Here is a 10,758-nt window from a genome sequence, read left to right as displayed (position 1 = left end):
GTTGGCAACATCGCTTGAGAACCATGGTCATTCTTCCGCGGATTACTGATCGAACAGCTTTGCTTTCATACCTTCAGTTAGTATATTCAATGTTCATAACTCATTATGAGTCATGTGTCTGGTCATCTTGTTGGTATGACAATATATCAAATTTTGGCTTGGTTGAGATTATGCCTTCATGAAGTTTTTAAACTTTGTCCTCCATAATTAGAAAAAATGATTAAATCCCACTTATCAAGAACGTGAATAAGAAAAAGCAGAGAGAGCCAATGCCATTAAACCAGTGAACTGTAAATAGGGAAATTGTGTAAATAGAGAAATCAAATCCTGTACAATGCAGTTTAACAAGAAAAACCATCGTATGTTCAACATTTACATCACAGAGGAACATCCAAATCTTCAAGTGCAAGAAAGTTGTTGGCATAGCCCTCAAGATCGCAGAGCATCGTCTCCTCTCCCTCTCCCGAGCTTCCACCGCCGATGGCGGAGTTCTCTGGCAAAGTCAAGAAACTGTCACGGTCACCATCATCGACGCAGTCCTCGAGGAGACTAAGAAATTCATCAGGATTAAATCCACATTCCTCAAGGTTGCAGAGCATCGGCTCCTCTCCCGAACTTCCACCACCGCCTATGGCCGAGTTCTCCGGCAAAGTCAAGAAACTGTCCCGGTCACGGTCACCGGCGCAGTCCTCCAGGAGACTAATAAATTCGTCAGGATTAAATCCGCATTCGTCGCAGAGCATCGGCTCCTCTCCCGAGTTTCCACCGCCGATGGCCGGGTTACCGTCACTGACGCAGTCCCCGGACACACTAAGAAAGTTGTCCGGATCAAATCCACACCCCTCAAGATGGGAGCAGATGGGGGTGGAGTCCACTCTCAAACTTCCACCGCCAGCGGCCGAATTCTCCCGCGAAGTCGAGAAAGCGTTGCCATCGCCGTCGCAGAGGCAATCCTCAAAGAGAGCTGGGACACGAGCTTCAAAACTCTCGAAAACGCTCAAATTTTCAGAATTACAACCGAACCCAGCTTCAGAATCGCCAGCACCGATCGGGACAGATGAACCCTTCTCCAGATCTTCCAACTTCTTGCTCACACGATCACGAACAGCGTCGTGCTTCGCTATCAGGGACCCCACGTCCTCCCCTGTCGCGCTCGAACCCCACTTGCTCTCAGACCAGTCCACCCACTCGGGCACGCCCATCGGCGGCGCCACGCCGCCGTCCCCGCGAATGTGCTCCGAGATTATCGCTTCGGCAGAGGGGTAACCGAAAGAACAGGGCTCGCCGGCGGTCGAGAAGGCGGCGGCGGCGGGAGCGCGAGCGCCGCAGGGGCGGCAGAGCTCGGAGGCCTCCTTGAAGGGGCTCTCACGCCTCTCCGAGCACATCACCAGCGGCGCGGCGGAGCCGGCGATCTTGGCGATCTCTGCTCGCCGGCGCTTAACCATTGACGATGGATCTTGCAGATATCTATCACTTACAGAGAGAGAGAGAGAGAGAGAGAGATAGAGACGAGATGAAGTTTTGAAGTCGTAAAGGAGGGGAAGGGAGCCGAACGGGAATATCTACTTATAGAGGCGTCCGGGGAGTTTGAAAACCTTCCTGGAATTCTAAGTTTTGGTCCTCTCAACTTATGTAAATTGTCCAATTGGGCCCTCGAATTTAAATGCTTTAGTTTTTTCACAATTTGGGTAATTGGTGATTTATCCCGAGGGTGAACGATTCCAGATTTTTTTACGGGTTCCACTTGGAACCTACCCTTGAAAAGGTTTCTAACTTTTTGGAACGTGGAATCTACCATGTATATTATTAATTGAACGATTGCAATGAATCATCACCTTTTATGATTACCAATCACTGATAACAACTTATATTTAGACACAAAAATATTAAATATTAACAAAGTAAGAATTTCGGTTATAAAATGGAAGCTTATATTAGTAGTTCCAGATTATAAAATAAAATACTGTAGAATCACGCGAAGACATAGATCAAGAAAAATACAGGTACAGGTTCCACTTACCTAGAACCTAGAATTTACCCGTCAAAACAGGTTACCCAGTTTTTGGAACCTAAAATCCACCTTGCATACCTTAAAACCTGTACCAGTCCTCTTAGGTTTCAGGTTTTACCCTGGAACTATACTCACCCCTAATTTGTTTAATGGATTCCTTTTACCATTAACCGACGTGACTACTATTTAAATTAGATAAGCAAGGACATTGCTTTATATTATAAAATTCAATAATTTAACATAAGGAAAAAAATGCATCGAGAGGTTAAACGAGAGAAGCTCTTCATCACAAAGTTTTCATTGAAGTTTTTTAAAAACACGTTTGTCCGTTAATGTTAACTCTATGGTTTTTTTTCTTTTTACTCTCTTCAAACACTTGAAAACAAAAAATAAAATATATGTCAAGCTATGTTGTAAGTAATTTCTTAAGTTGCAACATTTGACTAAAGGAATAATTTTTTGAAAATAAAGGACACTTTAATAAAAAAATATAATACCCGATTAACATAGTTGCTCAAATGTATAGATCCAACAAAAAAATTGACGCCGAATAATAATATACATAGTTTTTTTTTTGTTGAAAGTAACATACATAGTTTAAGTGCGATATTTTTCTCCAATCACTCGCATGCAAAATAAATTGAATATAAATGCAGGTGATGTCTATGATTGTGACCTATTAGTCAAAAGGGTGGAAGAGGAAACTTCGGAAAATATGGTTCAATAATAAATTCCTTCATAGCAAAACATTATCAAAGATTATTGTGTATACATAATTCACTAGCATTTAACTTTTTCAACATAATATGAAAGCACATCGACGGTGGTAAGACTAATTATAAAATCCGAATTTTGATTTTTTAAACCCAATAGGATTTTGGCGCAAATATGAATAGTATGACTTTAGATATATCTAAGAGCTCGACAAACCTCCAACGCCGAATCATTGGACCCCACATGAAATCCGTGCGATCCAAGGGATGACATCCATCGAGGAAGAGAATGCCATCGTGGCGACTTTGAACTCCGTCCCATGCTCTCAATTTTCACAAAGAAGGGCACGAGTTTTGTGTGATCGGGGGGTCAAAAGCGATCGATCGGTGACTCATTCTCCTCCTCCCCTCCGATCTTCAGAAGGCGGGACGGAGTGAGCACACGGGCACGTCGAGGTTGAGGTCGCCATTATGGCGACGACGATAGGCCGACGGCAGATTTCACCTCTTTTTCGAGCAGTCTCAGGAGATGATCATGGCTTTGGATGTTGAAGAAGGCTTGAGCCATAGGCCCCCGTAGCGGAGAAGTGCAAAACACGAGAGACATTTGGCCAAACCCAAGTATAAGGTCTAAAATTCTTGCCCAGCTCTGCTTAGGATTAGTCAAAGTTTTGGATGTTCTGTAGCGAATTTGATAGGGTCCGCCAAGAGGACGGATTAGGGGGGCCAAGATGGGCTTAACTTGAGAGGGAAATACTCGTCTAAACCCGTCCATCTTGCCTTTCGAGCCGATTGGGACCGCTGTCAGACGATCGGGGTCTACTTTTGCGATGCCGCCCCGTCGTGACAATGTTCCGACCCGAGTAAAAGAGGCGTCGCGCCGACACAACCGAACAAAAAGATTAGAATTAGTCACCAGCTAATGTCTATTGCGTGGATGCTAGAATATGGTGCCCATCCTAAAAAAAGTCCAAAAATCCGTTTAGCAAATTATCGACTACTCTCCTTAACAACAATGACAATATCACACTAGCTCCATTAAAAAAGAAGAAGATGGGAACAGTTCACGCCATGACACGGAAGGACAGACGTCCACGCACGTGCGTAGCGCGTGCTAAAGTTCCAAGGTAGAGACATTCGACCGGGTGAGTTTCCGGCAAATTGCTGTCCAGCGATGAAATGACGGGGCTAAAAAAAAAAACATAAGCCAATACCCTGCATGTTCAATCAGCGGGCGATGCGGTAGACTGTACAAATCACAATGTAAAAAAATTCGCAGCACGACCCAATAGAAGTCTCATACAATTCTTTAAAAGGAAAATATCACAAAAAATCTCAAATTATTTCATTTATGATAAATTTATCATGAACTTTTTTTTGTGACACAAAAAATCTCAAACTATGCCACTTGTGATAAATTTATCATGAACTTTTTTTTGTAATACGAAAAACTCCAAATTATGTCACTTGTGACATATTTACCCCACAATACTTTGGCCCATGGGAATTTTCGTCTTTTTTTTTTCTTTTTTTTCTTTTGTTCTCTCTTCCTTTGCCGGCTACGGCGGAGGGAAGTCGGTGAGGGCCGCCCTCGCCCGACGCCGGCGATGGCAGCCCTCGCCCAACCTAGCGCCGGCGAGGACCGCCCTCGCCAGCTTCCCTCCATCGGAGAAGAAAAGGAAAAAAAAGAAAAAGGAAAAAGGCGAAAATACTCATGGGTTAAAGTATTGTGCGGTAAATGTATCACAAGTGGAATAGTTTGGGATTTTTCGTGTCACAAAAAAAAGTTCAAGCTAAATTTGTTACAAGTGGAATAGTTTGGGTTTTTTGTGTTAAAAAAAAAGCTCAAGATAAATTTATCATAAATGATTTAATTTGGAATTTTTAGAGGTATTTTTCCTTATTTAAATGCGATCGACGTTTTTTAACCCGAACCGGCGTCCGCGTCGGATTTACCGAGTCCCAAAGAACACGTACACGTGGCGCGTCGAGCAGGAGCTTCGCTTCGTAGGTGGGTAAGACACATCCCTTTCTTCCTTCGGGGGGGCGCTGATGCGCCATGATGAGACGTGGGGGGACCACACTCTTTAATGCGACGACCGAGACCTTTGACCCCTCGCGAGCCATTACCGGAGTCCTCTTCTTGGCAATTGATTACGACTAATAAGACCCACTCCGTCTCGTTTCAATGGCCTGCCGGAATAATCCGTCGACGGCGGTCCTTCCGCGGCGGCGGAGACGGCCGTTAGGTGGCCTTCCGACGGTCTCCCGGGATCGGTCGCGCCTGCCGCGAGGGTCCGGCCGCTCGGTCCCCGGCACGAGGGAAAACCCGGGGCCGTCGCCGGACCGAAACAGCACGAGCGGCCGGAAAAGGGGGATGATGATGCGGCATGGGGACCCAACGTGACGGCGACCCTCGGACAAACTCTCTCTCTCTCTCGCTGTCCGTCTGTCCGTCCGTCCGTCTGTCTCGTATTCTCAACCACCACCGCTTGATACGACGTGGGAAAATAAGGGGGCGAAATGAATTTGATAAAGGGACGACATACCATTGAAAATAAGACTCGTGTTCCATCCGAAAATCCAGCAGCAGCACACACTCCTCGGACTCCATCTCTCTCTCTCTCTCTCTTCTGCTGCTGCTGCTGAATTTGTTTGTCTGATCATGCAAGCGACTCAAGCTCACCCGCCTCCCACGCCTGCAGAGGCTTCTCCCCAGGTCCCCTCTCCCTCCCTCCCTCCCTCTCTGTTCGCGTTGCGAATTCTTGGGTTTTCCTTTTTCGTGTGAGATCGAGGTCCGTAGTGGGGTCTGCGGCTGTCACCAGCAGGTGATATGGGTTGGGTCGGATTCTTGCCGGGATAAGAAGAGATGGGTTGTCGGCGTTTAGGCGTTTGGTTTCGTTTCCAATTTCTGCTCGGTTTTGGCTGAACCCGTGCAAGCTGAGCTCTTTGAGCTCGATGTTGTGCGCGCCCCCCCTCCACCGCCGTCTTCCGCTTCCGTTGCTCTCGCTGCTGCGAAAGTTTGCTTGAGCTATGGCTTAAGATCTTCTTGATTTGGCTTGCGTGAGAAAAGTGGGGAGACCTATCGGAAAAAAAAGGAAAAAAGTGGAGTAACCCGAATGCGAGATGACACGAGTGCGATTAAATATGGGCTACTTTAGTTTGGAACTGATGATGGACACGGCGACGGCGACGGCATACGATTTGCCACCCCTACGGAGGCTTTGAGAAATTTGCGGATGGTGGGAAATTTAGCAGGAACTATGATTTTTTTTTTGAAATTATACAACTGCCTCCAAAAGATGAGAGCTTTACCTCATTTGAACATTTGATTGGTTTTCAGAATTCACGGCGAAACGAAACAAGATTAGAAAATGAGAGAAAACTCAATGCTAGATTTACATGGTTTGACCTCATGCGTACATTTAAAAGAAGGATGGACACAACACTATTGATATATTAGAGTTGAAAGGCATAAAGTGAAATCATGGCATCTCTGTGACATGCAGCTTGATGATAAAACCGTGAGTGGCTCAGAGGAGGCTTTAGGTCCTGCACCTAGTGGAAGGCGCAGTAATCTTTCCCTTCAGATTCCTCCAAAGCATTTTGGCAGCAGCTCTAGCAGTAAGGGCTTTCTCCAGTCGCATGGTTCCAGCAAAGGTAGCTTGTCTTCTGGAGGATTCTTGCGAGCTTTGAGTTTCAAGAAGAAGCTTCTCGCACCTGATGCCGAGAAAAGCTGCCTCCTCAGTTCGGACCCTAAGGCGCCTCCGGAAAGTCCTTCAGTGTCCAATTTCATGTCCGGGTTGCGTTGGAATAGATGTACCTCTCTTCCCGTTACGCCTGCATCCAACCTGTCCCCTGCTGTCACAACACCTGCTTCAGCAAGGATGCCGGGTGAAAGGCATAAATCACAAGTGAGTCCCCCGCATCCTTTTCCTTAATTAAGTTTTTAATGGTGTTAGTCTCTACTTCTGCTGCATTTCAGCATCTCATTTGTCTTGAAACATAGTTTTTAGAGTACTTGAGTACTTCTATGATTTAAGTTTGTCTTATATGGATCTTAACGACAATTGGGTTATTGATGCTAAGTGGCATTTTCTTACTTGTTTCGACAAGAGTTGATAGTGCTGAGTTATTGGGTCATTTCGGTAATTTCTAGCTAATTAGAATGGATGCTGATGTGGTTGATTATGCTTTTTGCAGAAAAGTTCACTTCCTGCCACCGTATCCAGGTCGCTGTCGGTACCGGGTCGAAATATGGTAATTGTGAGATCTGTTTCTTTTGCTGCCCACAAGCAACATCCTGTGACAGATTCTTCTGATGGTAAATAGCAACTTATTTAGTCTCTTTCTGTTCTTAGATTTATAGTAGAGCCAAGTGGACATGAGTAACTTAACTTATGATATTTAAAAATTTCATAATTGGTTTGGTACTATAGTCTTCACTTCACCGGTTTATGGTCGATCAGATTTTCTTGAAGAAACTTTTATAGTATTACCCCTATTATAATGATAGGTAGATAATGTGTACTCAAAACTTTCAGGATCAGGATGTAGATCCATCAGCTTTTGGACATGAGTAACTTAACTTATGATATTTAAAAATTTCATAATTGGTTTGGTACTATAGTCTTCACTTCACCGGTTTATGGTCAATCAGATTTTCTTGAAGAGACTTTTATAGTATTACCCCTATTATAATGATAGGTAGATAATGTGTACTCAAAACTTTCAGGATCAGGATGTAGATCCATCAGCTTTTGCCTAGTCATTTAATGTTCGACTCGGGTTATAATTGATTTCTGAAATGTACATTGATGTATGGGCCATGGGCCAGACAATACCATATCCGAATGTGAACTTCAAAGTCTGAGCACTCACGAAAATTAACCGATAGTATTTTGTCATTTCTGGACAGATTTGGCTCTATATAACACTATTTCTTGGTAAATTAGATCAAATAGCTCCTGCTCCTGAGGAAGATGCTGATGAAGAGATTCCTGAAGAGGAAGCAGTGTGCAGGATTTGTCTTGAAGTATGTGAGGAAGGAAATACATTGAAGATGGAGTGCAGCTGCAAAGGTGCCCTTAGACTTTTACACGAAGATTGTGCAATTAAATGGTTTAGCACAAAAGGAAACAAGAACTGTGATGTCTGTGGCCAAGAAGTTCGGAATTTACCCGTGACCTTGCTTCGAGTAGCAACCTCCGCTCAGCTCGCTAATGGACAAGAACAAAATCAACAGAGCTTGCATTCACAAACAGTGAGGTTGGACTAGCTTTCAATGACACTTTTTAAAACTTGTTGCCTTATCTTTCTAACCGGGTTTCATCATCTCGTCTTGCTGGTGCAACTCTGAGCTTTCAGATCAAATTATCCTTACTGTTCACAACTTAGTCGAGCACTCAAGACTCAAGTAATTACCCAATTTGTGCAGTGCCTGGCAGGATTTTGTGGTGCTTGTTTTAATAAGTACAATATGCTACTTCTTCTTCCTGGAGCAACTACTGGTAAGTCTTTTTGCCATGAAAAAAGATATACGTAGTGAAAGTTATTGATTCGTTATTACTGGGCGTTAGTATGGTTTTATAATCACATTTTCACAAATTTATGCTGGATAATTCTCTAGTTTGTGTAGAGATAACAGGAAAAGTAAGCACACTGAACCATCTTTTTCACTCAATGAAAGAGGTTATCTCATTCACTCTTTGAAAGAGGAACCTGAACCCATTCCTCCTTCAACCCCCACCAAAATTGCTATTATCATTTTCCTATCTTTGTTATTTTGCGCAGGAATAATCAATCTATTTCTTATTTTTTTTCTCTAGCTTCACGACTTCAAATCTCAAGCAATTATCATAGCAGCACCATTCTCTTTTACCTTGGGCCTCTTGGCATCCGTCTTTGCAATCATCCTAGGTATGACTTGTGTAAGGAATCCCTTCATCTTTTCAGTTGGAATTGTCTTGATCTAGCTTTTTATCTTGCAGCAATTAAGGAATACATATGGACTTATGCAGCTCTCGAGTTTGCTTTAGTGGCCATCACTGTCCATATGTTTTATTCTTTGGTACGTGATAGAGTTTTGCCATCCTGGATGCAATATGATGTGAATGACGATTTCACTTCTGTACATATGTTCACAATCAGCAGCACTTAATTGTAAAGACTCCGAGGCTCTTCTCCTTTTTAAGTGAACAATACTTTTTGCTATTATAGCTCAAACAAGCTATAAGCTATTACATGTTTAACATGAAGAATGAGCCCAAATAACTTAGTGAAGCATAATCATTTGAAACCATGGAGTCATCACGGTTTTCTTGTAGTACTTGAGGGTTTTTACCAAAGTATTTGTTGTCCCTTCTTAGGAAGAATATATTCACTTCCTTTCGCGAGAATCCCAAAATAGTGAATAGTTTTCCCTCTCAAGATATTGGTTTTCAGCATACAATTTAATTTGCTATTGTTTTGCCTGCTTCAAACGACGTGTTGTATGCTCATCGCAGCTTCATCTGAAGGCAGTCTATTCTATCCTGTTATCGGCTGTTTTGGGTTTTGGGATAGCCATGAGCCTCAATTCACTGTACATTCAAATCTACACTTGGAGACTTCAAGTTCCCCGGAATGCTAGCCCAGTGTGAATCGACTTGCACAGGTGTGGCAATTTTAGATTCACTTGAACCGTTCTTGGAATAGATGGACACAAACTGTTTGAAGCAACCACCGCCCGCAGTGGCTGCGTTGGCTTGCGCTCTTGTCCCCCCACGAAGGGATCGGAGTTCGAACCCCAGCGTAGTCGTTAGGGATTCTTAAGTGTGGCGCCGTGGTGGTGGGTTCTGCGCTAGCGTCACCCCAGGTTTACCCGTCCGGCTATCGGCCGTGCGGGGGATTCCTGGGTCATCAAAAAGAAAAAAAAAAACTGTTTGAAGCAAAGAGGAAACAATTTCAAGGGCTTGATGTGGGACTTTGTCTATTTTTGTTCCTGCAGGACTTAAGTCTGATATAATTATTTCTCTCATACCAATATGTAGGAAAAACTTTGATGGTAGAGACGAAACCCGATTCACTGAAGCTGTGGAAGGGCGTGTTTCAGCAGGTAGTTTGTCAAGGTTCCTCACATGCCTGCTTGCTGCAGTAAGATGGGAGGTTTCGGCCATAGTGGAAGCTGTCACCATGGCCCCGACAAGCGTGTACAGACAACCAGATTATGACTTGTCATTCCTCGCTCGGTTTCCTCTTGGTTTCCTACCTAAGTGTGCTCGCATGTGCATTACCAATAGCTCTTTCCCCTGTTGTGTCGTTATCTATGTTGAGGTTTTGTTGAGGTGAAGAGGTTATAGTTTAGATAGAACAAGTTATTTCATGTACCATCTTCAAAGCAGAGTCTGTCGGGAATATTCTAAGAAAAAGTACAAGAGTGTTATACATATGCGGTCTTGAAGAGTTTTATGAGTGCAAGTATGACCAGCATGGCGAGGATACAAATTTCCGCCGGCACTCTGTATGTTAGCCTAGCCATCCTCTATGTAATCTCATTGTATCATGTCTAGTGGAAAGAACAAGAAATCTTTCAGACTGGTTAAACCCGTTGATGTTTATGGAAGAATACTGGGGACTGATGAATGGATGCGTGCCTAAATTAACCTTAAATGCACAGAACCTAAAGTAAGAGTACATAGTCAAATGTGATCTCTAATTTCACTCTTATCCCTCCTCTTAAGCAAGAGAACGGAATGAAATTGTCTGGCCGTTTCTTGGCTCTGGCATCATAAACTTTCAAGTATGCGGAGGTGACTTTGCTTGACATGCTTTGAAACAATCATGTCATTGTCATTTTGGCCTACGAGAACTTCTCGGGTCTTTGTCGACAGACCGACAGATGAATCAGAATGCAAAAGGAGATGCCTCTGCTGTGGCGACTTACCATCGTATTAGCTGACAATAACGGCACCGAGACAGCGTCATTTTGCGAGTCATTTTGCGAGGTCAAAGGTTCATAGATTTTCGATAAATCAATAAGCTGTTCCCGCTTTC

General features: G+C 43.7%; 2 protein-coding genes across 9 annotated transcripts; one reads left to right on the top strand and one right to left on the bottom strand.

Annotated features, from left to right (window-relative positions):
* Positions 1-284: 284 nt before the first annotated feature.
* Positions 285-1,521, bottom strand: LOC115685076 (uncharacterized). Its single transcript, XM_030610079.2, has one exon. The coding sequence runs from the start codon at positions 1,443-1,445 to the stop codon at positions 378-380; it is 1,068 nt and encodes a 355-aa protein (XP_030465939.1). The 5' UTR covers positions 1,446-1,521; the 3' UTR covers positions 285-377.
* Positions 1,522-5,296: 3,775 nt separating this feature from the next.
* LOC115685075 (uncharacterized) lies at positions 5,297-10,330 on the top strand. Of its 8 annotated transcripts, none has more exons than XM_056307700.1 (9): positions 5,297-5,443; positions 6,234-6,638; positions 6,928-7,048; positions 7,680-7,992; positions 8,162-8,234; positions 8,553-8,643; positions 8,715-8,794; positions 9,231-9,379; positions 9,821-10,330. In XM_056307700.1, exons 1-8 carry the CDS (start codon positions 5,390-5,392, stop codon positions 9,363-9,365), a joined length of 1,272 nt encoding a protein of 423 aa, XP_056163675.1. In that variant the 5' UTR covers positions 5,297-5,389; the 3' UTR covers positions 9,366-9,379; positions 9,821-10,330. The 8 variants fall into 8 exon arrangements, with proteins under 8 accessions (XP_056163675.1, XP_056163636.1, XP_030465938.1 ...); XM_056307661.1 differs by having other exon boundaries at positions 9,818-10,330; XM_030610078.2 differs by having other exon boundaries at positions 9,756-10,330.
* Positions 10,331-10,758: the final 428 nt, after the last annotated feature.

Source organism: Syzygium oleosum, unplaced genomic scaffold (genome assembly GCF_021117445.2).
Source record: "Syzygium oleosum isolate NSW1041296 unplaced genomic scaffold, Sole_v2.1 Sole_v2.01, whole genome shotgun sequence".
Classification (NCBI taxonomy): Eukaryota; Viridiplantae; Streptophyta; class Magnoliopsida; order Myrtales; family Myrtaceae; genus Syzygium; species Syzygium oleosum.
This window is presented reverse-complemented; position numbering and strand designations above follow the sequence as displayed.